Raw genomic sequence first — 27,764 nt, forward strand, 5'->3', positions numbered from 1 at the left:
TCCAAGGAATGTCATGAAATAAAATATTAATTCATTAATTTTCTTGTCGGCTTAGTCCCTTTATTAATCCGGGGTCGCCAAGGCGGAATGAACCACCAACTTATGCCCTTCCAGCCGCAACCCATCTCTGGGAAAGGAAATAAAATACTCCAGTGAAATATGACATGAGGAATAGAGGTTATTTCATTCTGAAATGATGCCGAATCTTTCTATTTCTGAGAGAAGGGTAAAGCGTGAAACAAATGTTTCCAATCACTGTTATACAAGCATTAATTAATGAAGTAAAAGGGAGAACAGAATGAAGAGAGTTTTTAAAAGGGTAATAGCTCCACTGGGAATTGCGTCCATAACGATGGCAAACTCTCGTGGGGTTATAGGAATACAGGATTGACTTAAGAACTCAGAATAAGAGAGTAAATCACCATTATTATTAAAAAGTTGAGAAACTAAGCAAATATTGTTCCTAAACCAATTAGGAAAGAATATAGATTTGTTTTTATAACAACTATGGTTATTCCAGATATAATAGCCTACCTATGGGGACTGAAGTTGTGTTTATATATTAAATGCCATGCTAATAATACTTGCTTATGGAAATTGGATAATTTAATAAATTAAATTATGGAGACATTATAATTACATACTAATAAAAAAGGGAGACCACCAACTTTGGAAAAAATACACTTGGGAATTACATTCCAAAGGGAATCAGGATCATTCAAAAATGGCCTCAAACAATTTATCTTGAAAGTATTATTCATAGAAGAAAAATCAAGAAAGTTTAGACCCCCATAATCAACATGATCAGGGGAATGTGCTTTTTTTATTTTATTTTTTTTATTGATCAAAAAGTGGTGTACAGAGTTATGCATAAAACAGTATACAATGGAATTAACAACAAAAATGAATTGTCTACATGAAGTATTTTTTCCAGTAGTTGAGATGTCTTCATAGCTTTGGTATTACTTTGTACAGCAGTGAGGGAATCATAAAAAAAGTTTTAGATCAATGAAAAATAGCTAGTTTACAATTTGGTACAGTCAGCAAACAGTTTGTTTTGTGGATGTGATACTTTCCAAATAAAATAAGAATTTTAGTTATTTTTTGTCCATTTCCAGTAATCCAGAGTTGCAATCCGTAAATAAAACCATTTGCTCAGTTATACTGATCAGTTTATAAAACACTTCAAACAGTAGAAAGGAAACTTAGGACTAAAACCGTTTTGTGTAACTGCAACTGAAAAATAAATGAAGAATTGTTTCCGCTTCCATTTTACAAAAACAACACAAGGGTGAAAAACCTTGCTTAAATGCACTTCTAAAATCATTGCATTGATAATATCTATGTAATATTTTAAAATTAGTTTCTTTTACTTTATTGGGAATTATGTATTTTGTAATATCTGACCAGATTTTTGGGGGAAAAAAGAATGAAGGGAATGCTTGTTTCCATTTAACCATTGCAAGGGGAATGTGCTTTGCTCGTTTTTCGTAAAAGCAGATGCACCTCCAAGCCGCAGCAGGCAGCAGAGCGGCCGAGTCCAGATAAACAGCTCACTGCAGCGCTTCAGGGACGTCTGCTGGTGAACTGGTGTCAAACAGGCAAGAACATTCTGTTTTATTTCATTTACACGTTTAATTTAACATCATAAAATTAATTCGAAATCACCAATACGGTGATCCTCCTTCAAAACAGTCCCAAGTGTCAGTGTATGTGTTGAATTTGCGACCATTACACTCGTAGTGATGGCTAGATTTTTGTCCCGGTTATGCTAGCATGCTAACTGATTGTTTTGGTCACATAGTTTGTCATTCCAGCGCACAGTTTCAATTGTTTTATCACTTTTCTAATGGTATACATAAATGTCACTGCGGTGGCTTATTCGAGAAGTTAAAACAAAGGGATTTTAATTGTTGTTGGCTGCTTTTCGCTCATTATTTTGCAATGTTTGGGCTTTATAGCTCCTGACCCTGACTGAGGCTTTTGGATGTTTTTTTATATTTCTAAAACGCAGAAATTAACATTAATTTGTCGATCTGGGTTGGTTATTTTGTAGTTAAAATTGATTTGTTTGATCAAAACTTAGTTTTGGACAACGATAGTGGTGCACAAAGCACTCAAGTCTCTATAGTGTGGTTATTTTTAAACATCAGGCCTATAAAGCTCAATTTTTGGAGTAATGGCCTATAAGAAATCTAGTTATTTTAGGGAAAACAACAGATATTGGATGTCTTCTATGTAGGAAGTTTAATTTTAAATACTTTTTAGTTGTTTTTATTGTTGGTGGGGTTTTATTTAACTCTGGTGTCTTGTCTGACTTGCTGCAAACTTGTCTTCCCTGCAATGTATTTAGTTTGATTTAATCAGTGCTCATTCAGTCATTTAATCATCCTTCAATTAATTTAGCAAATCTGTCAGATGTCTAGCCACAAAAAATCACACTTTTAGAAGTCAAATTTTTTATTAATTTATTATATTTGCTGACAAATTCCATCATGCTATATCTGTTGCGTTCACGAAGAATGTGCTGACAATTAATAAGTAATTGCTATTAATAGAATAATTAGCAGCATTGTATAATTTTAGGTTTACTTTGGTCATCAAATTTAGCCGAAAAAGGTCATTTATCAGCTAATTGTGCTTAAAGTGTATAATATTAGCAATAGTTAACAAAATGAGCTAGGCTTTGGACAACTTTTTCAGTAACTATGGATTATTTAATAATTATGTGGCAGTGAGAATGAAAATTAAAATAATATTTAAATGTTCAAATTTTATATATACAATTTTCTTTTCTTTTATATATATATACAATTTTAATAAATTTTTTTTGTTGTTTCAAATATTTCTTTATCTAAAATTTTGTATTTTACTTTAATTGTAACAACTTTCTGAAATGCTTTGAAAATAAGGCAAGTTTATAACTTTTTGTTGTATTTAAAATATACATTTGTTTTTATCATTTAAATTTTACTGAAATTGTAACCCAATTATATTAAAAAAAGATTTTCTTAAATGTAGGCATTAAACATAATCGTTTTCAAGGTATACTGCGGTTTGAAAAAGTCAAGGTTTTAAAACCGGCAACATTTTTTGCTATACTGTTCCCAAGGTATGTGTAAGATTTTTTTTTTTATTTACGTTTTTTAGGACAGCAGTATCTCCAGCAGAAAATGGTAAAGAAATATGTGTTTTTGAAACTAACAAAGACAGCAGAAGTCAATGATTTATTCGAATTATTCAGCCTGACAGGTTTACTGTTAAAATTTTTTAAAAGTTTCTCAAAATAAAATATATTGTATTCAAAGCGGAAAAATCTAAATATCACTGTAAAATCGTGATATTTTTTTTATCCAAGGTTATCATACCGTCAGAATCAGCCCATGCCTACGTAAAAACCCTAAAAATATATTTTTTATTTATTTATTTTTACATCCACACTGGTGCCCAGAAAACCTCAATATAGTATAACATAATAATATTTAATCTTAATTTACCCTTAGTTGTACTGGACCTACATCATACCAACTTGAACCAGATTTGATGGTGCATTTTGTTATTTAATTCTAAAAAATCTTGTTAAAGGTAACCATAAAGTTCCTTTCACATATGAACATACAATCTGTTTTATGGCGTGTGTTTTTGGAGATCTGTAAATTGGATTTCTGTCATTTTGTTTGTCAGTTAGTGAAACTTTGGTATAGAACAGACATTTTATAAATGAGTCATAAAAATGATTTCATCCAAAATGTGGCAAATTCTGCGACAATCCGTCTCGGGGCTGCATGATATTGGGAAAAATTTACATTGCAATGCTTTTTTTTTTCCCCAACCGATATACATTACGATATGAAACACATTTTACCTGATGGATTGAAAAACTCTTTTTGTGAAGACTGTACTATTTCAGAATGTTTGGGGTAGTTTTATAGTGGAGTGCATATTAAAATTACCTTTCAAGTAGGTTTCTAGAGGTAAAAAAATATATACAAAGAGAAAAAGGTTCGTTATTTGTCTGGTAAGAATTAATGGCAGTTGTAAACAAATATTCTTAAAAATCTAATGTAAAATGACACTAGGCAGCCTTCACTATAAAAAAATTATTTGTGTCATGTTGAAGCAAGAAATGCTATTGCTTAGTGTGCCTGAATGCTTTAAACTCACTTGATATGTTTGACAGAAATAATAGTTAATAGTGAATAGTTAAACTTTGCCATTAATCTACAATAGCCATACTTGACATTGCAGGTCATGCGATGTAAATGAAATGATATATTGTGCAGCCCTAATCCGTTTTATACATTAAATGCTGTGTTTAGGTCTGGGTTGAGTGATTTTCTGCAAATCATAGGGCTCTAGATCTGTTTTTTTAATTTATATTTGGGCTGCATGATATTGGAAAAATGTGACATTGCGATATTTGTTTTGCTGTGATGTATATTGCGATACAATTATTGTTTTTATCAGATGATTTGAATTCGGGAAGAGTCAGTAATATTGATCAACTGGGCTGATCAAGTCTTTTTCTATGCAATGGATCTGCATACAATTAATAAATTATAAATGTATATAAATACGACAAAGCAAAAAGAAAAGTGAAATAAACAGCGCTTTAAGGTTTTCTGCAGAGTTTAGTAGCTTTTAAATATAGAAATTTAACAACATGGTCATTATTGTATAAATAATTAATATATACAGTTGAAGTCAGCATTATTAGACCCCCTTGGATTGTTTTTCTTTTTTAAATATTTCCCAAATCATGTTTAACAGAGCAAGGAAATTTTTACAGTATGTCTGATAACATTTTTTATTTTGGAAAAAGTCTTATTTGTTTTATTTCGGCTAGAATAAAAGCAGATTTAAATTTAAAAAAAAAATCATTTTAGGGTTAAAATTATTAGCCCCTTTAAGCTACCCCCCCCCCCCCCCATTATTTACAGAACAAACCACTGTTATACAATAACTTGCCTTATTACTCTAACCTGCCTAGTGTCTAGTTAACCTAATTAACCTAATTAAGCCTTTAAATGTCACTTTAAGCTGTATAGAAGTGTCTTGAAAAATATCTAGTCAAATAATATTTACTGTCATCATGACAAAGATAAAATAAATCAGTTATTAGAGATGAGTTATTAAAACTATTATGTTTAGAAATTTGCTGAAGAAATCTTCTTTCTGTTAAACAGAAATTGGGAAAAAAAATAAACAGGGTGCTAATAATTCTGACTTCAACTGTATGTATACATTTAGCAATAAAAACAATTTATACAATTATTAAAGTTTTCGCTTTTAATCATTAATAGATGATCTAATTCTGTGATGTGACTATTGTTTTTATTTTTTATATTATTATTTTTCATTTACGTATTTAACCAGTAAAGTCCTATTGACAGAATATCTCTTCCACAAGTCAGTCCTTGTTAAGACAGACAGCATAGGACAGAGTTACAGAAAATACACATCAGCACAAAAGGCACACACAAAAATAATATAAACCATAATCAATAATTAATTTATAATAATAATTAATGTTTTTAAATACAGCGATAGGTGTCATCATGGCTCAGTGGGTAGCACAATCGCCTCACAGCAAGAAGGTCGCTGGTTCGAACCTCGGCTGGGTTAGTTGGCATTTCTGGGTGGAGGTTGCATGTTCTCCTCATGTTAGCGTAGGATTCCTGGTGCTCCAGATTCCTCCACAAGTTCAAAGACATGTGGTATTGGTAAATTGGGTAAGCTAAATTGTCCGTAGTAAGTTTTCGTGTAAATGAGTTTATATGGGTGTTTCCCAGTAATGGGTTACAGCTGGAAGGGCATTTGCTGTGTAAAACATGTGCTGGATAAGTCGGCGGTTCATTCTACTGTGGCGAACCCAGATTAATAAAGAGACTAAGCCGAATGAATAAATGAATGAATGGTACAGATTCCACATGTAGTATATGCTGAAGCTCACTTAAATCACATGGAGCATACTTGGAGAATGCAAATCGACCCAACTCTGTATGAAAAATGGTATTTTAAGAGAGCATATCTGCCGATCTGGTATTATAAGCATTTGAGTAGTACACCAAGAAATTAGATATATACTGTGGTCATTTACCAACTAAAGCTTTAAAAATAAAAGCGAACATGCATTGCAATATCATGCTCAAACGATATATAGTTCATCCCTAGTTTATATTGCTGGTGATCTGCATTAGTGTGTGTTGATGTTTTTGTTGTGTTGTTTTGCAGGACGTGGTGTGTGTGTGTGTTTGTAAGCTGTGCTGATGGAGCAGTGTGCGTGTGTGGAGCGAGAACTGGAGAAGGTGCTGCACCGGTTCGTCACATATGGACATCAGTCAGAGGAACGGCTGGACGAACTCCTAAATAACGTCTGTGAGCTGAGGAGTCGACTGCTCGCTTATGGTGAGGATTTGGTAGATCAGAATAAAAAGATTGTTCACCCACAATTAAAAGATTCTGTCACTAATCAAAGCATTAAATCAGACATGGCGTTACATGCTTGCTCCTGTTGAAAAACGTCATAAGAACAATGTTTAGTGGCTCAATGTATTACAACAGTGTTTTTAAAAGTCTAAACACTTTATTAATATAGTAGACAACCAAGCACATGGGGTCAGAACACAAACGAGTCGCAGGTTATGAAGTATTAAACGTTTCTCTCATAGGATAGCCTGTCTAAGCAGAATGCCAGCATGCGTCTGTAGCTCTGCTCACGCTCCGCCTCTTTGCCCTTATTTGGTATACCTCGGTTGGTGCGATGACACGCAAACAAAATGGCGATGGTTGGCCACGCCTACTGGTAGCCTCTTTTGGTTTTCTTCATAAACCTATGGGTGACGTCACGGAAACTACGTCCATATCTTTTACAGTCTATGGTTGAAACTAAACTGCAGGGATGCGGCCCTCCAGGAACTGAAGCTGCGTCCCAAATCGCATACTTATGCACTATTCTACGCCATTTTGTAGTATAAATAGTGTGAGTAGTGTGTTCACACTGAAAACTCTAAAAAATAATAAGTGCACTTTAATTACCCAGATGATGCACTCATTCAGCCGGTAAAATAAAGTGTGTAATGATGGACACTTCACGCACTCAACGACCGCAGGTTTGCTTACGTAGCGGAAGGGGCAAGCAGGTATTACTTGATAATTCGGTCGTTTATTTCACTGATCTGGCAACCGTCAGACGTCATCAGGGAAACGGTTTGAATTTCCGCTTAGTAAAAAAACATTAGTGCTCCATTTGGGACGACACTACATGCATATACTTTCCTGTTGAGTGTGCAAGTGCATAAGTACATAGTGCATGAGTACATAGTGTATAGTGTGCCATTTGGGACGCAGCTTGAGTTTGACACCCCTGTTTTACTTGTTTCAAACCTGTTTGAGTTACTTCTGTTCAAGACGATAAAAAAATGGATGTTTGCTGTTTTTGTTTAGACTGCTTATATAAAATGAGCTGGAACAACCCAATATTGAGAGTTTTTATTATTATAATTTTTTTTTACAACAACCTAATTGTTTCATGTTCAATCCACTTCAATGATTCATTCATTGCACACCAAGACTAAATTAGATTTTTTTTTCTCAATATAGACTATTAGTTAATTTTTACAATATAATTTTGTATCAGTACTTAATAGTAACGCATTAATAATCAAAAGTAGGGCTGTGCAATTAATCAAAAATCCGATTTCGATTTTGGCTTGTAACGATAATCGAAATAAACGATTATTCCATCACATACCGCCCCCTTTCCAGTTGTACACGTGTGTTGCTGTGCAAAGCTCAGTTCCACTTGAAAATGACTAAAAGCATGTGCTGTAATGTAACTTTTGCAGCACGGGATGCGCATCATTCATATTTTTAAAAGCGCAAAAGAGCACGTGCTGTGGTGTGTGTGCGCGCCATGCTCAGCCTCGGACAGGTAGCGTGTGTGTGGCCTCGGACAGCAGAGCACACACACACACATCTAGCGCCATCTTAATGAGTGCACTTTAATGGTCAAATACATGCACATTTGTGTCAGAGCACGGTGTTTAGTGATAATTCATATTAACCCCTTATTTGTATAATAAACTAACAAGTTGAGAATCAAAAGACACGTGAAAGAGAAACCATATCAGAGCCGCACTATTCTTAAAGCCGCAATATCCCTGCTGCTGCGGACTGTTTTTATTATTAATCAATAATAAAATAAAAAATACAGTGAAGATGCTTAAACCACAGTTTAAACATAACAGATTTAATAACTCATTTCTAATAACTTATTTTAGTTTTGCTATGATGACAGCACATTATATTTTACTAGATATTTTTCAAGATGCTAGTATTCAGGTTAAAGGCTGATTTATACTTCTGCGTCAAACGTCGGCGTATGCTACGGCGCTGACGCATAGCCCTTCGCCGTGGCCGTCGACGTCGCTGACGTGCACCTGTCAAAAATTGTAACTGCACGTCGCAACGACGTGTAGCGCAAGCTCTGGGATTGGTTGGCTTGGTAGTGCTGATGAGTCTGGGCGAGACCGAGAGCCGTGCAAATGGCGCGAGCTGGACGCGAGCCCGATGGAGCGATTGTTTACAAGTGTAGAGTCCCGTGAAGGAGCTCGTGATGGAAAGTTTTGTTTTGTGTTTCCCTCATAGTTTAAGTTGTTGCTCGTCCGCCGGTTTCTGCCTCAAAATGAGCAAGTTTGAGCCACTTGTACATATTCAGAAAAGCAAAACAGCAGAGAAAAACTCTGACACAGAGGAACATTTACACCTCACTGCCCATTAGCGTTTCAGAAGTGTTAATGCAGACCAACAGAGACAGCGCGCAGAAGTATAAATGCACAGCTGCGTGCATTGCATGCGCCATGGGTTACGCCGGTCACTTGACGCAGAAGTATAAACCAGGCTTAAAGTGACACAAAGGCTTAATTAGGGTAAATGGGCAAGTCATTATATAACAGTAGTTTCTTCTGCAGACAATCAAAAATATATATTGCTTGAGGAGGCTAATAATATCGAGCTATTATAATAGGTTTCAAAATATTTTAACCTGCTTTTATTCTAGCTGAAATAAAACAAATAAGCCTTTCTTATTTATTACTTATTTCTTTCTTATATATTAAGGAAAAACTGTAAAAAAAATCTGTTAAACATCATTTGGGAAATATTTATACAGTTGAAGTCAGAATTATTAGCCCTCCTGTATTATTAGCGCCCCTGTTTATTTTTTTCCCCAATTTCTGTTTAATGGAGGAAAGATTGTTTCAGCACATTTCTAATCATAATAGTTTTAAAAACTTATTTCTATTAATTTGTCTTTTTTCTAGTTATTTTATCTTTGTCATGATGACAGTAAATAATATTTTACTTGATATTTTTCAAGACACTTCTATACAGCTTAAAGTGACATTTAAAGGTTTAACTAGGTTAATTAGGTTAACTAGGCAGGTTAGGGTAATTAGGCAAGTTATTGTATAACGATGGTATGTTTTGTAGACTACCGAAAAAAAAAAAAAAAAGAGCTAAAACAAGTCACATGTGAGTAAACTCTCCTCACATTGGTCAGAGTGTCAGGGTTTATTTTGCAGCGTCCCGCTAAGCTGTCAGGAGAGGTGGTGGTTTGATGATTATTGAAAGGGTGCGTGCGCGACGTGTCTGAGGAGAGATGCGGTGGGGAGGGGTGAGAAGGGTGCGCGACGATGCCTATTTGAGGACTGGGAGGGAGACGCGAGATTACCGGGAGATCATCACTCCTTTGCGGGCATCAGAAGACTCGCGAAACTTCCTGCCATGCTGATAATTATCTCTTCATATAGCCGTAAGCCTATTAAATATCCATAAAACACTGTGATATAACCGTGCTCGGATCGGACCGCTTTCTCACTGTAATCGAACCGCTCCAGGGTTCGTTTCAATCGAGCCGAGACCACCTCATTCAAGCGATCTCGGAGCGATTACTTTGGCGCGGAACAGAGCGCGATTGCCCTGTTCACATATGCCAAACGAACCGCGCTAACTGGGCAAACGAGACACGTTCCGAAGCAAAAGTGTTGGTGTGAAAGCACCCTAAGTCTAGATTATAAGGGTCAAACGACAAAAAAATAAGGTCAAGAATCTTGGTGACTTTGGAGTCAGATCTGAGTTTCAATAGTCATGTCAAAGCAGTTAGTAAATCAGCATACTATCATCCCAAAAACAACGCAAGAATCAGATGCTTTGTTTCCACTGAAGACTTAGAGAAACTTGTTCATGCTTTTATCAGCAGTAGAGTAGATTACTGTAACGCCCTCCTCACTGGCCTTCCCAAAAAGACAGTCAGACAGTTGCAGCTCATCCAGAACGCTGCGGCCAGAATTCTGATCAGAAGCAGGAAATCAGAGCACATCACACCTGTCCTCAGGTCTTTAAACTGTCTCCCAGTTACATTCAGAATAGATTTTAAAGTATTATTACTGGTCTATAAATCACTAAATGGCCTAGGACAGGGGTGTCAAACTCAATTCCTGAAGGGCCGAAGCCCTGAACAGTTTAGTTCCAACCCTGCTCCAACACACTTACCTGTAGGTTTCAAACAAGCCTGAAGGACTCAATTAGTTTGATCAGGTGTGTTTACTTGGGGTTGGAAATAAACTGTGCAGAGCTGCGGCCCTTTTGGAACTGAGTTTGACACCTGTGGCCTAGGAGCTCAATACATTACAGATATGCTGACTGAACACAAACCCAACAGATCACTCAGATCTTTAGGATCATATAAACTAGAAATTCCAAGAGTTCAGTCAAAGCAGGGTGAATCAGCTTTCAGCCACTATGCCCCCCGCTGCTGGAATCAGCTTCCAGAACTGATCAGATGTGCTCCAACATTAGGCATTTTCAAATCAAGACTGAAAACACATCTGTTTAACTGTGCCTTTACTGAATAAGCACTGTGCTGCGTCCGACATATCTCACTATTATGTTTTTCTTTTCTTTTTTAGTATCTTATAACCCAGGGCTCGAAATTGCGACCATTTTGGTCGCATATGCGCCCGAAAATTAATCTATGCGACCTCATAATATATTTGGGCGCATTAGTGCGACTGCAGATAATGGTTGTAGTGCGACCTTTTTTGATTTTTTGTAAAAACATGCTGAATTGCTCTTCCCTGCCGCTATATTGGTTCATATTAGCTGTCATTCACTCAAGGTATTCCGCTGTCAGATGACAGGGAAGGAGCTTTTATGAGCACGGGAAATGCAAATGGCTGAAGAGTGAAAACTTAAAGCACACAGGTTTGCAAACCCCACCAGGCGCAAAATAAGAGCGATCATGACGCGTCACGTGGTGAATAATGATCCGCCAGCTGAGATCAATCGAGTACGCGCTTCTTGGAGAAGGCGCCCGAATATCCATGCGTTGCATTCACTACGTGTTCAGCGCAAATGTCCGCTAAAAGTAAAATCTAATACTGAACATATCATCGCCAAAGAAGCTTGCCTTTACTAAGTTTACACTGAAACTGCGGCTCATAACAAAGACCGGTATTGCGCCGGTTGTCATCGCAAGAATCCTGCTCTGCCTGCTCATAAATTGGGTCAGCTGACTCGCCTGCTTTTTCACTAACACAGAAAATGAAGATCAGCTCAGACTGAACATTTAAATTGACACAAACTGAAACCAAAACTTTTAAAGAGTGATAGAAGTGAGACTTTACTTACTTTCTTTTGTCTATTCTTTTTGAGGTGTATATTAGTTTTATATTTATTTACTGATCACTGTTTTGCAGCTTTCATCATTGAATTGAATGATTTATTATAATCTTTTGTTTGTTTTGTAGCAGAAATATTATTTATTAAATTGACGTGCATATAAAAACAGCAGTACAAAATCAATATTTCTTACTGCAATGCTTCATTTTTGTTTGATGCAAACTATACAATTATTTTTCATAAAGTAACAGACTTTTAATAGCAGATAACCTACATTCATGCACATTCAAGGCAGTATCATAATGAGAAATGGAATTCATTGTTACTATTATTGTCATTTTCATCATCATTAATATTCTATGGCCTAATTATTAGACATTCATTTTGGAATTATTGCACACAAATATCAATGTCTGCGCAGCATTAGTTAGATAGTTGTTTCTGGTTTTTGTCAGTCATATTGATGTTGTTTTAAAATACAATAAATCCCTTAAAAACTATTTGCAGCTGTTCATTCATTTTTGGTGGGTGCTCCTAAATTTTTTCTGGTGCTCCTAAAAATTTTTTGGTGCTCCTAAATATTTGAAGTTGGGAGCACCGGTGCTACCAAGTAAAAAAGTTAATTTCGAGCCCTGTAACCTGTTTTAACACATTTTTATCTGTTTTATCTATTTTTTTAAAGTTATTTTATAATTCTTATTATTTGTTTTTATTTTCTTACACTTGTCTCTTTTATTCCTGTTTATGTAAAGCACTTTGAATTGCCACTGTGTATGAAATATATAAATAATATATATAAATAAACTTGCCTTGCCTAGATTTGATCAAGTGATTTTTGACGGATGATTTTCACATGCTATTTTTTCATATTTATATCTGTCATGTACCCAAACCACACTGAGTCTGTGTATTAATTAATCCAATTCAGAGTCAATTCAAGCAGTGATGCATTGTTCTCCTCTCTCTTTCTCAAAGTAGGAATAGGCTACGTGTTGTGGTAATCCAATACTGAATTGAGATGGAGAGTTCAGCTCCTGGTCAAAGAGCTGTGCTGGATTATCTCCAAATTCATTCATTCATTTTCCTTTGGCTTGGTCCCTTATTTGTCAGGTGTCGCCACAGCGGAATGAACCGCCAACTAATCCAGCATATGTTTTACACAGCAGATGCCCCGACCCAGTACTGGGAAACACCCATACACTTATTCACACACACTCCAACACTACGGCCCATCAATTCACCTATAGCGTATGTGTTTGGACAGTGGGGGAAACCAGAGCACCTGGGGGAAACCCACGTCAACACGGGGAGAACATGCAAACTCCACACTGAAAAGACAACTGATCCAACTGGGACTTGAACCAGTGACCTTGCTGTGAGGCCACAGTGCTAACAACTGAGCCAACGTGCCGCCTGTCGTTAAAATCCGAGAAATCTTAATTTATGTATTGCTTTGTATGTGTTTTTAATTGTATATTTATGAAGGAAGTGTTTTGCTATGAAAATAGCCATTGTTGCTGACATAGCATTAAATAGAAATATATGATGATGCTGTGTTTGATTTGTGTTTTAGGTGTTCAGGATGCAGATCTCTCAGTGCTACATCAAACCATGGCCCAGTGCTGTAAGGAGATCAAGGAAACCGTGCAGATGCTTGCCTCCAGACACAAGGACATCCACGGCAGCGTGTCCAAAGTGGGCAAAGCCATCGACAGAGTAAGAGCTTCAGTTCTGCTGTTAACCCCTGTGTGATGTTAAGAATGGTTTCATCCACTCTGGGGTGATAGAGTCTTAATTTGGCCACAACTTTCTCTGTGTTTCAGCAAATGAAGTGATTTTTGCTGACACATATTATGGCAAAATGCTTTGTAATTTTTCAAAAATTCAACAAAACACTCTGGGCAAATTGACTTCCTTTTACAGGGCTCGACAATAAGGACTACCCGATGGCCTGAGGCCAGTGTGCGTGACGCGCGGGCCAGTACATAGGATGGTTACTGGCCTGACCGGGCCAGTTCTGCCTTGTCACTAAAGTTTAATTTGGCTGTGAATGTTTGCCAATTGCGTTCAAACAGAATGCAAGACGTTAGTTTCGAAACCTGTCTCGTTTGCCCAGTTAGCGCCGATCGTTTGGCCTATGTGAATCCAGCAATCGAGCTTGTATCCGCATCTAATCAAGTTGGTCCGAAATTGGCTGAATGAGGTGGTCTTGTATATATATATGTATATACATATATATATGTATATACATATATATATATATATATATATATATATATATATATATATATATATATATATATATATATATATATATATATATATATATATATATATATATATATATATATATATAATAAAAGATCTGAACCACTTGCCCGATCGGGCTAGTAGAAAAACAATCCTTAGCATTAAACCCTGCTTATGTTGTGTTGGTGAGTGTTTTTGCCCCATTGACCTTCATTATAATGACATTTTTTTTAATTGCAAAGCCATGACAGCATATATTTATGCATTCTTGATTGTTCCTAATTTTTTCCTGTTGGTCTAAGTTTATATTTTTACTGTTGATCATCAGTTGCTGTGTGAAAACATTTTCTGCCCTCTATATGAAGTATTGTGTGTGAGAGTGAGAGACACCTTTGCGCACATATCTTGATATGTCTGAAAACATCAAAATAATCCCCTGAGCTCTCAGGATATAGTAAACATAGTAAGTGTATTCCTGCACACACGCTATAATCTGCTGTTTTATATAAAAAAACAGAATTTTTTTGCACCGGCCTATCTAAAGGCTAATTGCTACCAACTGATTAGCAGAAAAAGATTACACATTTCACCTCCTCCCAACAGGGAAAACCAGCAACAATCAAGAATGCAGGATTATATGCTGTCATGGCTTTGCAATCAAACAATGTGACAGTAATGGATGTCAGTGGGGCAAAAAACAGCCACCAACATCACAATATGTACTAAATATAATGTTTATTAATTGAGAAACAAATGTTTGTGAGTGTTGCATTGAATATGCATGACCAATGTTCATAGCCAGTGCTGCTGACATGACTAATAATTCTTAAAGTGAACTCTTTGATAAATGTGTGACGTTCTCTGGTGCAGAATTTTGATGCGGAGGTGAGTGCAGTAGTTGCTGAGAATGTGTGGGACTCTCCAGAGAGGCAGAAATACCTCAGTGAAACCATCGTTGAACACCTGTATCGACAGGGCATGCTGAGTGTTGCAGAAGACCTCTGCCAGGTACAGATAACAGTCGTTCCTGAAAATACTGCAAAAGTGAAAGTGCTTTTTTCTTGATAATGTGTTCATGTTGACTTGTGTCTTGTGGGTCTGTGTTCTCAGGAGTCTGGTGTAGTAATCGACATGAGCATGAAACAACCCTTTCTGGAGCTCAACCGCATTTTAGAGGCTTTAAGAACACAAGATCTCAGACCGGCTTTAGAGTACATGTCCCATCCTTCTGCTCTCTAGTTCACTGTTTTTAAAATAGATGTTTTTTACACAGATATGTTTGATATATAAACAGAACAATACAAAGAGGAATCATTGGGATGTCATTCACTTTTGTGGTTATGTTAGATGGGCAGTGACAAACCGTCAGCGGCTGCTGGATCTGAACAGCACCCTTGAGTTTAAGCTGCACAGACTGTATTTCATCAGCCTGCTCAATGGGGGCATCGGCAAACAGCAGGAGGCGCTACAGTACGCTCGACATTTCCAACCCTTCGCCTCACAGCATCAGAGAGGTGAGCCAAACAATTCAACAAGACTGCCTTCACCACAACAGGGTGTATGCAGGGTCTTGGACCCCGTTTACACTAGTGCGTTTTATTTTTATCACGGCATTTTAGAATGAAAATGATCTGCGTCCACACTAGCGTTTCAGAACAGCTCTCAGTCTACACCAAAATGCTGAAAACGCACATCACGAGACCACACACACACACACACACACACTGGCATGCGCTGCAGCCTATCTACCCAGATGAGAGTGTTCATCAAGGATCTCCTGCTGGATCTAATCTCACTATATTTGTTAAACGTGATATTTAATTCATCTTGTTGTCTTTATCTAACAACATATTCCCCAACTTTGGTCTTTTGAATCTACTACTTGTTTTCAGGTAACGTGTTTTGGCTGAGCGCAAAGATAAATTAATGATTAATCTAACCTTGTACATTCTGTACATGGACTCATTGCTTGCCTTTATTTCCTATAATATATTAACTTATTGTACGTTATACTTTTATAATGGCCATTATTGATTATTAAAACTGATATTCAGTGAAAGGGAGGGCATGTTTCGTAATTTCATTGAAAATGATAGGAGGCAGTAGTGTTATAGGCTCCGTTTTGTTATGAATATGCATACAGTGAAGATCCTCATATATGCAGCACAACGCCTCAACATTTCTGCTGTCAGTTACGTTGTTAATATTAAAATGAAAATAGCAGTTCCTTCATGTTTTTATTTTATTATTAAGAAAGTGAAACAATGTTGCCATGTGATGTGAATAAGGTTATAAAGTACACTGTTCCCTTTGAAGATTTACAGACGTGTCCTCTGGAGTATGTTTTCCATATCAAACTTGCGAAGTCTGAACTTACAAGGAGAGGATGCAGAGCTTAACTGTGTGTAGGCTACTTAGGGCCTACTCACACTATGCCATAGGTACCGTGCCCAGGCCCGTTTCCCGGATCGTTTGAAAAGTGTGAGTGCGCTGAATCAGGCTCAAGCACAGTTAACTTGGCCGGCCCTGGCCCGGTTGGAAGAGGTGTGCCTGAGCACGGTTCACTTGGGCTTTGGCGCGGTACGTTTGTAGTGTGAGTGCAAAATGCACCAAAGCCCGAAACTGAAAGCGAGACGTGACTTTTAAGGGACTATTTCATATGGATTTATTAATTATTCTTACTGTTCAGTGAACGCAAACTGCCGTAGTTTATTAAAGACGCAAACTCCTCACTGCACCACAGCTGCGCACCTTCAGCAGACCTCCTCATTCCTGCAGCACGAGGGCTTTATGATTGTTTATGAGCGCCAAAAGTGGCGGATCTGTTCGCCGAAATATCTGACTGCGTGTCCCCACATCCCTAAGGACTGTTTGGCGAAATATTTGACTGCGTGTCACTGCATATCAAACCGACTGAAACTATATAACTAGAGAAATCTCCACTGTGCTGCTGAGTGAGAGAGCGCTTCTCACTGAACAGAGCAGCAGCGATGACGTAAGCGTGCCGAGGCCCGATTGTGGTGTGAGTGCGGGCCGTCGGGGGAGACGGGAGGGGGGACAAGCGTGCTGTGGCCCGGTTCGAGGCAACTGTACCTAGTGTGAGTACGGCCTTAATATTGAGGAAAAGCCCCAATCAGAGAGGCGATTGTTGGCTGCCCGTCCTCTGTTTTCAGGTGTCTCCGTTTTCCCTATCCTCACTGAGACGGTGCAGCAGCGTTTCAGGATGAAAACGGCCTCTTCAGTGTTTCCAAAACGCTCTGTTTTCGGCGCTCAAACGCCGCCGTAGTATGGATGGATGGCGTAACCGTAGCAAAACATATGCGTTTTCAAACCAAAACGCATTAGTGTAAACGGGGGCCTTAATGTCTTAAAAATATGACAGGAAAAAAAATGTATCAAACATTAAAAAATCAAAATTGAGGTAAAGTGTTCAATTAATCAAGATTTTAGTTTTGATTTTAGGTTGTATTGTCCAGTCCTTGTTTGGTTGAAGGGGCTATTTCCTGCTGCTAACGCAAAATCTAATACACAAAGTGAACATATGTCATTGTTACTGTTTGTATAACTGTTTGCAAGTGAGATTCAGATACCTTCATTCATTCATTAATTTTCTTGTCGGCTTTGTCCCTTCATTAATCCGGGGTTGCCACAGTGGAATGAACCGCCAACTTATCCAGCAAGTTTTTATGCAGCGAATGCCCTTCCAGCCGCAACCCATCTCTGGGAAAAGATTCAGATACAGTTGAATTATTTTAGTAGACCCCAAATGCAATTCAAAAACAAATAAACTAGCATTATACGGACACTTAAATATTTTTAATGGATTTATGTAATGCACTTTCAGAGATTTTCAGACGTGAAATTTCTTTATTTGCTCTTCAGATATTCAGATCTTAATGGGCAGTCTTGTGTACCTCCGCCATGGGATCGAGAACTCTCCGTACCGCAGTCTTCTGGAGACGGACCAGTGGGCTGAGATCTGTAACATCTTCACACGCGACGCTTGTGCTCTGCTTGGCCTCTCTGTAGAGTCTCCACTCAGTGTCAGGTCAGAAAAACAACTGCAACATCTGATCTTACGAGTACTTTTGGATTGAGCGAATTGCATGTCTCTCAAGACACACTTATAAAATTTAAATGCTAAATTTTTTTACTTATTCAGTGCTTTTCTGTTCAGTGTATTTTTATTTTTTTATTTTTTTAAAATTTGACATTGGTATGACTTCATAATGTTTTTGGTAAATCTTATATAGTAGCTAAGGCTGGATTTAGTTGATCAAATAAACAGTAAAAACGGCAATTATCAATTTAAAATAACTCATCCATTTGATGTTTTTTATTTTTTATTTATTTATTGTTGTTTGTATTTGTGTTTATTGTTTTAGTAATTTATTTAATTTATATTTACTTATTTTTTGTTTATTTATTTAATTTATATTTATTGTTATTTGTATTTTGTTTATTTATTTTATATTTATTTATCGTTTTTTGTATTTTGTTTATTTATTTTATTTATGTTTATTGTTATTTGTGTTTTTGTTTTATTTATTTTATTTATATTTGTTGTTTGTATTTTTATTTATTTTGTAGTTTTGTTTATTTTTTATTTTATTTTTTATATTTATTTGTATTTGTATTTGTATTTTTATTTATTTTATTTGTTTATTTATTATTTTGTATTTGTAATTATTTTATTTATATTTATTGTTATTTGTATTTTTGTTTATTTTATTTATATTAATTTGTTATTTGTATTTTTATTTATTTTATTTGTCGTCATTTATATTTGTATTTTTATATTGTTGTATTTTTATTAATTTTATTTATATTTTTTGTTATTTGTATTTTAATGTATTGTTATTTATATATATATATATTTTTTTTATTTAATTTATTTTATTTGTTGTCATTTATATTATTATTTGTATTTATTGTTATTTGTATTTTTGTTTATTTTTTATATTTATTCATTGTCATTTTTATATTTATTGTTATTTGTATTTTTGTTTATTTATTATATATATATATATATATATATATATATATATATATATATATATATATATATATATATATATATATATATATATTTATTGTAGTTTTGTTTATTCTTTTTTATTTATTGTGATTATAATTTTTTAATCTATGAGTTTATTCTCTATTTAGTATAAATTTATTTTTATGTATACATTTATTATTTAACAATAAAAATAGTGTATTGTATAATCATGAATCTTCATAGGTGATCTTTTTTTGCTGTTATTGTAAATGTGTATGTATATGATTCATTGCAATTATTTGGCATGTTGCAATTAAGTAATTGCAATTAAAGTGCTGTTTTTTAGGCACTGTTGCATTGAATTTGTATTGACTGTAGAATCCTGAATGATTATTTTATTACTAAATCCTGATTTTTATTTATTTATTTGCTCTTCATCAGTTTTGCGTCGGGCTGTATGGCACTTCCTGTACTCATGAACATCAAGCAGGTCATTGAACAGAGACAGTGCAGCGGGGTTTGGACACATAAGGATGAGCTGCCAGTAAGTCTCTCTCTTTCACTGTAGTGCTTTTATTTCAGTGCTCTGAGGGACGTCTAAAAGGTTTTGTTGAAAAACTTTTACTTGCCACAGAGTAGCTTTACATTAGTATTAGGAATGCACCAGTTATTTGGAACGTTGTTTGGTTTATTTAGTTATTTCAGTGTTTCAAAATGAATTGAAATGAAAATGAAAACACACTTTAAAATTTATTTGTAGATTATATACTACTAAATTTTAAAATGGTATTTTGGAAAATTAAGTTCATCCAGGAGGCTGTTATCACAGAATAGTCTGACAGGTTTACCAGCAGCCCAATGTGAAGCGGAGCACTGTTGTATATGGTTGAAGGATCTTTCTTTGAAAACAACCATCCTGGATGTATTTTAGCTGTCTTATTACAAGGCTACTTCCCACAAAACATTATTCTGGGTCATAATGTATTCTTTATTATTTAATAATATACAAAGTTAACAGAAAGGAGAACAGCTGATGGAGTATACACTAATCAGCATGTTATTCTGACACAAGATGGCGCCAAACAGTCAAAAAACTCAAAGCTGACAGAAACTATACTAGTTGAATGGAGTATAAACTAACCTGCACATTATTTTGTCACAAGTGATTTGGAGCGAATTAGGTACTGTTTGAAAGGAAGACTTGACCAATTTGACAAAATCTGGCAACCTTTTATCTGTTATTCTACAAAACCCATATGAACTAATGCATTATGTTTATGTAATGTTTTCATTTATGCTTAATAGCAGAATAATGAGAGATATTTTTTGAGAAATTGTTAGAACTTTTCTTGAAAGTCAAGTTGACATACAATAAGATTATTCTGCCTCTGAAAAGGCTCAGGTGATGGTGTCAAGGTTTCTAAAGTTTCTGATTGGTTAATTGACAACATTTGAGTTAACTGGAGGCACAACTGTAGAATAGTGTTTAAGTAAAACCTCGAACACACTGCTTCCTTGTGTGACAACATGGAAAAACCAACAAGCCAGAATCAACAACAAAGCCAGATTACAATTTGCTAAATTACACTGGGAAAAAGATTAATTCTTGGAGACGTGTCCTGTGCTCTGATGGAGCTAAGATTGAACTGTTTGGCCATAATGACCAGTGTTACTTTTGGAGGACAAAGAGGAAAGCTTACAAGCCAAGCAACACCATCCCAACTGTGAAGTATGGGGGCGGCAGCATCATGTTGTGGGGCTGTTTTGCTGCAGGAGGGACTGGTCCACTTCACAGCATAGATGGCATCATGAAGAAAGAACATTATGTAGAAATACTGAGGCAACATCTCAACACATCAGCCAGGAAATTAAACTTGGCCACAAATGGGTCTTCCAAACAGACCATGAGCCTAAGGCCCCGTTTACACTAGTGCGTTTTAGTTTTAAAACGGCGTTGTAGAATGAAAACGATCCGCGTCCACACTCGCGTTTTACCCAGCGTTTCTGAACTGCTCTCCGTCCACACCAAAACGCTGAAAACGCACATCACGTGACCACACACACACTCTCGGGCAAGCGCTCCAGCATTTCTACCCAGATGAGAGCTCTGCTTGTCGGACTGCTCATCAAGCATCTCCCGCTGGATCTAATCTCACTATATTTGCTAAACGTGATATTTCATTCATGTTGTTGTCTTTATCTAACGACATAGGCCAATTCCCTGACTTTGGTCATTGGAATCTATTAAGTTACTTGTTTACGGGTAACATGTTTTGGTCAAGCGCAAAGATAAGTTAATGATTAATCCAGGTACATTGACTGATCGCTTGCCTTTATTTCCTACAATGTATAAACTTATTGTATGTTATACTTTTATAATTATCGATTATTAAAACTGATATTCAGCAAAAGAGAAGGGATGTTTCGTATTTACACTGAAATTGAAAGGAGGCAGTTGTTATCGGCTCCGTTTTGTTATAAATATCCACACAGTGAAGATGACACTCATATATGCAGCACGGCGCCTCAACATTTCTGCTGTCTGTTAAGTTGCTAATATTAAAAAGAAAATAGGCAGTTCCTTAAATCATGTTTACATTTTATTGTTGAGAAAGTGAAACAACGTAGCCAGGGTGATGTGAATGAAGTTATAAAGTACACTGTTCCCTTTGAAGATTGACGCGTGTCCTCGGTATGTTTTCCATATCCAACTGAGAAGGGGGAGACTGCAGCTGATCAAACTTGCGAAGTCTTAACTTACAAGGAGAGGATGCGAGCCTGAACTGTGTGTGGGCTACTTAATATTGAGGAAAAGCCCCAATCAGATAGGCGAACGTTTGCAGCCCCGCCTCCGTTTTCAGATGTCTCCGTCTTTCCCCATCCACACTGAGACGGAGCAGCAGCGTTTCAGAATGAAAACGGCCTCTCCAGCGTTTTCGAAACGCTCCGTTTTCGGCGCTCAAGAACTCCGGCGTAGTGTGGACGGATGGCGTAACCGTAGCAAAACTTGAAAACGCACTAGTGTAAACGGGGCCTAAGCATACTGCCAAATTAGTTAAAACTGTGCTTTAAGGACAACAGAGTGAATGTTCTGGAGTGGCCATCACAAAGCCCTGATCTCAATCCTGTAAAAGATTTGTGGGCAGAGTTGTAAAAGCTTGTGCGAGCAAGACTACCTACAAATCTGACTCAGTTACACCAATTCTGTCAGGAGGAATGGGCCAAAATTCTTTCAAACTATTGTGAGAAACTTGTGGAAGGAGACCCAAAACATTTGACCAAAGTTATACATTTTAAAAGCAAAGCTAAAAAATGCCAAGGAAACTTCTGACTGTCTAGAAATTAACAAATAAATTCTCAAATTCTCTCATTATTCTGGCATTTAGCAAATGTAAATCATTTAGGTAATCCTAATGGACCTAAAATAGTAAACATTCAGTATGATTTACCATCAGACTTTTTTTTCAATTGTTATGTGCCTGTATGTAAACTTCTTCTGGTTTCAATTGTATATAGATGTAACTGAATGAGTCTGCTTTATTCAGCAGTTGTTATCTGGGAATAACATACCTAGGAATGTCACGACTTAAAAATCAGAATTGAGTATTCCAGACAGCCCGTGTAATAAATTGCATTTTACTGCTCTATATGCTTATTATAAACATAAAACACTGAAACATAAAGCAGTTTAGATTGATTATAACTGGTAAGATGATTTTTTTGTCTGCTTATTTAATTACGGGTGAATATCTGTGCTTTATCTGTTTGTGTGCGTGTCTTCAGATTGAAATAGACCTGGGAAAGAAGTGCTGGTATCACTCAGTGTTCGCCTGTCCTATCCTGAGGCAGCAAACATCAGAGAGCAATCCTCCCATGAAGCTCATCTGTGGACACGTCATATCCAGAGACGCTCTGAACAAACTCACCAATGCTGGAAAGTAAGGCATCAGATACACACACCTGAAGAGTACTTAATATCTGCATTACGTTTAAAGTTTAATCTGTGCTGGTAAACTGACCCAAAAATGATGCCTGATGGTCATGTTGTCTATAAGACGCTATACACTCACCGTCCACTTTATTAGGTACACCTGTTCAACTGTTTGTTGATGAAAATTTCTAATCAGCCAATCACGTGGCAGCAACTGCATTTAGGCCTGTGGACATGGTCAAGACGAACTGTTGCAGTTTAAACCGAGCATCAGAATGTGAAAGAAAGGGGATTTAAGTGACTTTTAATGTGGCATGGTCGTTGGTATTTCAGTATTTCAGAAACTGCTGATCTACTGGCATTCTTACGCACAACCATCTCTAGGGTTTACAGAGAATGGTCAGATAAAAAGGAAATATCCAGTGAGCTGCAGTTCTGTGGGCACAAATGCTTTGTTGATGCAAAAGGTCAAAGGAGAATGGCCAGACTGGTTCCAGCTGATAGAAAGGCAACAGTAACTCAAATAATCACTCGTTACAACCGAGGTCTGCAGAAGAGCATCTCTGAACACACAACACGTCCAACCTTGAGGCGGATGGGCTACAGCAGCAGAAGACCACACCGGGTGCCGCTCCTGTCAGCTAAGAACAGGAAACTGAGGCTACAATTCACACAGGCTCACCAAAACTGGACAACAGAAGATTGGAGAAACGCTGCCTGGTGTGATGAGTCTCAGCTTTGTATCAATGGTTCAGGCTGGTGGTGGTGGTGTAATGGTGTGGGGGATATTTTTTTAGCACTCTTTGGGCCCTTTAGTACCAAGTGTCAACGCCACAGCCTACCTGAGCATTGTTGCTGACCATCTCCATCCCTTTATGACTACAGTGTACTCATCTTCTGATGGCCACTTCCTCAGGTTAACGCATCATGTTATAAAGCGTGAATCATCTCAGATTGGTTTGTTGAACATGACAATGAGTACACTGTACTCAGATGGCCTCCACAGTCACCAGATCACAATCCAATAGAGCACCTTTGGGATGTGGAGGAACGGGAGGTTTGCATCATGGATGTGCAGCCAACAAATCTGCAGCAACTGTGTGATGCTATCATGTCAATATGGAGCAAAATCTTTGAGGAACATTTCCAGTATCTTGTTGAATCTATGCCACGAAGGATTAAGGCAGTTCTGAAGGCAAAAGAGGTCCTACCTGGTATTAGTAAGGTGTACCTAATAAAGTGGCCAGTGAGTTTTTACAGTTCAAAAATCCTATCTATTGATCTTATCTTATACATCATCCTAAAACTCCACATTTATAATCCTCTTAGTCGCTGACGTTATCTTCAGCAGGTCAAAACTTTAATGGCGGACAGCTCCTCACTCTGGAGTGAGAGAATTAGAGTGCTATTAGAGATGGTCTCTAGTGAGCGGGGCTTTCGCCTTCTGATGGCACGTACAAAGCAGTTTCTGCAGACTCTTTTTATCAATTTTGACTATGAAAAATACAATTATTTAAAGGGCCATGAAACCCCCTCATTTCAGCAGGGTGTTTTCACACCTCTACTTTGGAAAAAGTCAGAAAAGTGGGCGTGTCCAGCTCTTTTTAGGGGGAGTGTCGGAGGAACTAAAGTGGGATGGTGTGGGAGTGTCACCCGCTGAGTTTCAGAGTCAAAACACACACACACACACACGGGAGAAAGTGACTGTGTTTACATGGACATCTGTAGTCGAATTATTTGCCAAATTATTAAATGGTGGACTTTAACTGCAGTTTGGCTCTTTCATTCAGAGAATTCATTCATGCCCCTCGCGACAAACGAGATATTTGATTCGAGGCGCTGCTCTAAGCGTGTATTTTTCATGCAATGTTTGATACCGCACGGCGAATGAGAGAAAAAAAACTCAGCATTTCCCGGAAACTTAGATGCACTCAGCAGGTAGCGTCAGAAAGCCGCGCGTGTTATTCCGGTCACAAAATACGGCGAAAATCCTACACGAGGTTAAAGTTTGGTTGTAGTGCTAACATGTTTACACTCGGTGCAATAGTTAACTTAGTTCGATACGAACAAACTGAATAAACAAAGAGCACTGCTCGCTCACTTACCAAATCTGTAGAGACAGGACAATCACCAGCAACTAGAGCCGCGTCTTTATTAAGAGGAGACTACAAGTGAATCCGGATCTCAGCGTCTGCAGATGAGAACAGCTCTCAGGTAAACAATAATCCTCCTTAGACACGTAAGTTATTGTTGTCGAGCGTCGCGTACACTGTTAATCCACACGTGACTCCAGCTGAGCTCTCACAGAGAGAAAATGAAAACAAAACTTCACTGCAGCAAACTATAAAAGCAACACTTCACGCTTGTTTTGCCAACACAACGTGGCGTCTCTGTCGTCTAAACACTGTGACAGTAATGAATATTAATGAAGTTGCACAATAGAGTGCGCTGATTGGTTTGAACCAAGCCTTACTCATGCATTAATGCATAACACTGTAAGACGTAATAAGACTCACTCTGGCACAGATGTCCAGTCTGCACGCTGGAATACACGCTATTATCTCATGGCCGTGACGCAGCTTCAAAAATTTGTTTCAAACCGGAAGTACGAATTTGCTCGAAATAACGCAAAAAACAACCAATTTACACTTTTTAGTGAAATATAGGTGTGCTAATAGTGTTTTTAGCAGTGTGGGACACATATACGACTGTCAACAGCTCAAAAAATGTGTTTTGGTGTTTCGTAACCCTTTAATATTTATCATTTGAAGTCGGTTATATTCACACACTGCTGCCACACAACTGTGTTTTAAACCCCTTATAGAGGAGATTTTTTTACTTAATAGGTCTCCTTTAAATAACAAAGACATGACATGTGAATCTAAAATATTCCTGAACATGTACTCTCTCTCTCTCTCTTCTCAGGCTTAAATGCCCGTATTGTCCAATGGAGCAGAATCCCTCAGATGCCAAACAGATCTACTTCTGATGTCTCTCTCCTCTCTCTTCTGGATGAAACGTTGAAGGCAGTTCCGATGATTCTCCTTCAAAGGCAATGATGAGCCTCCAGTGGTGGATTCAACCCCTGAAAACGCCGCCACCTTCCTCTCCAAAGCTTTCGTTTCCAGAGGCGGGTGGCCACGGCAGCGTTCCTGTAGATGCAAAGTAAAAAAAAAAAAGACCTCGGCACATCATTCTTCTTTTTACCAGTATGTACGTGTGTGCATTTCGTATCCATTCGTTTTAATTGCAGAGCATTTTAAGTTCCCATTCTCGAACGCCTCCCTATTTTCTTTCTTTTAAAGCAAGCAGGTGTGATGCATCTGCGTGGGTTGCCAGATCACATCCACAATTTCCTCTTTTAAAGCTCACACACGGAGATCCTTTGATTTAAACATGCCTTTTCAGTATGTATATTAACTGTGGCATCCAATAATAAAGACTGCGCAGGTTATTCTACACAAATCACGTCTCTTTTCAGCGTCATTAAGGCTTGGAATATTCATGAGATGGAAAAAAGTGAGGGTTTGCGTGCGGAAGCCTTTGCTCTGTGTGTGTTTTTAAGAGTTGAATTCATAAACAGCGGTGATTTGTGTCGGTATAACTTTTCTCCATTAGTATTATTGCATATGTAGCGTATTTAATAAACACACACATACACACACACACACACTGATCTGACTCGGCTTTCAGGCTTGTATAATCGAAACGGGTTGTGGATTGAGTGTTTTCGCCAGCAGAATATTTGTCCATTAATGTACAGTTGACGGTAGACTGACTGTGTTTTAATGTTCCTCGTGGAGATGAGCGTTTCCCATATTAATAATAATCCCTGAATGTAAAAGTTCACTCTGTTTATATGTGTACAGGGGACGCTGGAGTAATATTTGATCCCTCAGGATATTCCTCATTGGCTTTAATGTAACTGCTGATGAATGCGTTTCACCATAGGGATTGTGTTTCTGGAGATGTGCATGCTGGAGCAGAGCGTGTGGTTTGTAAATTGCTCTTTATTTTGCGGTGATCGAGCTTTTCTGACAGACCTGAAACCCAGTGGCTTATCGGAGAACAAAAAAAACTAGCTTTGCTTTCTCTGAGGTGGATGAACCAGCACAGCAGATGATGTCTGATATCGTTTTTCTTTTATTTCGTTAAGGGTAAAGTCTTTCCTCTTGTTTGGCCACTGATGATAAGTGTTGTCTGTTTGTTTAAGTAGACAATCATTTATTACCTCCCTGACGTTTGTAGGATCGAGGCAGAGTGACGCGTGTTATGATCTGAGTTTAGACGATGTGCTTTTTTTTAGTTTCCATTCAGTGATTTGAGTAATGACTCTGCTTTCTCTACTAACAACTGCAAGGCTGAATATTGTAAATATTTATCTTCTGACAGTACAGTATGTTTATTATACTTGCATCTAAATAATAAAAGATTTATACTCAATTTATTTTGAGTGCGCTTTCTGCTTTTGGGAGCTGTCTGTTTAGAAATTAATGTGTCTAATTTTATATTCGAAATATACATAAAAAAAAAAAGATATATCTGATGCATGATGTACTGTACTGGCCACTTTATTAGGTACACCTTACTAGAACCGGGTTGGACCCTCTTTTGCCTTCAGAACTGCCTTAATTCTTCGTGGCATACAGATTCAACAAGATGCTGGAAATATTCCTCAGAGATTTTGCTCCATATCGACATGATCGCATCATCTAATATGTGAATCTCCCGTTCCACCACATCCCAAAGGTGCTCTATTGGATTGAGATCTGGTGACTGTGGAGGCCATTTGAGTACAGTTAACTCATTGTCATGTTCAGGAGACAAGTCTGAGATGATTCACGCTTTATGACATGGTGCATTATTCTGCTGGAAGTAGCCATTAGAAGATGGAGACACTGT

General features: G+C 37.2%; 2 protein-coding genes across 5 annotated transcripts in view; both read left to right on the forward strand.

Moving 5' to 3' along the window:
* The window catches only part of nsd1a (nuclear receptor binding SET domain protein 1a), a 1,446,438-nt gene that overhangs the window by 66,513 nt on the left and 1,352,161 nt on the right, over positions 1-27,764 (forward strand). The gene's annotated exons all lie outside the window — the stretch shown is intronic.
* On the forward strand, positions 1,521-27,305 carry rmnd5b (required for meiotic nuclear division 5 homolog B). 4 transcript variants are annotated; one of them, XR_015506655.1, is made up of 10 exons: positions 1,521-1,601; positions 6,235-6,408; positions 13,256-13,398; positions 14,803-14,940; positions 15,043-15,143; positions 15,280-15,446; positions 17,815-17,980; positions 19,373-20,846; positions 21,971-22,869; positions 25,788-27,305. XR_015506655.1 is itself a non-coding variant. In XM_087280306.1 (10 exons), exons 2-10 carry the CDS (start codon positions 6,270-6,272, stop codon positions 25,849-25,851), a joined length of 1,176 nt encoding a protein of 391 aa, XP_087136432.1. In that variant the 5' UTR covers positions 1,521-1,632; positions 6,201-6,269; the 3' UTR covers positions 25,852-27,305.

This window comes from Danio rerio, chromosome 14 (genome assembly GCF_052040795.2).
Source record: "Danio rerio strain M-AB ecotype USA chromosome 14, GRCz13ab, whole genome shotgun sequence".
NCBI classification, from domain to species: Eukaryota; Metazoa; Chordata; class Actinopteri; order Cypriniformes; family Danionidae; genus Danio; species Danio rerio.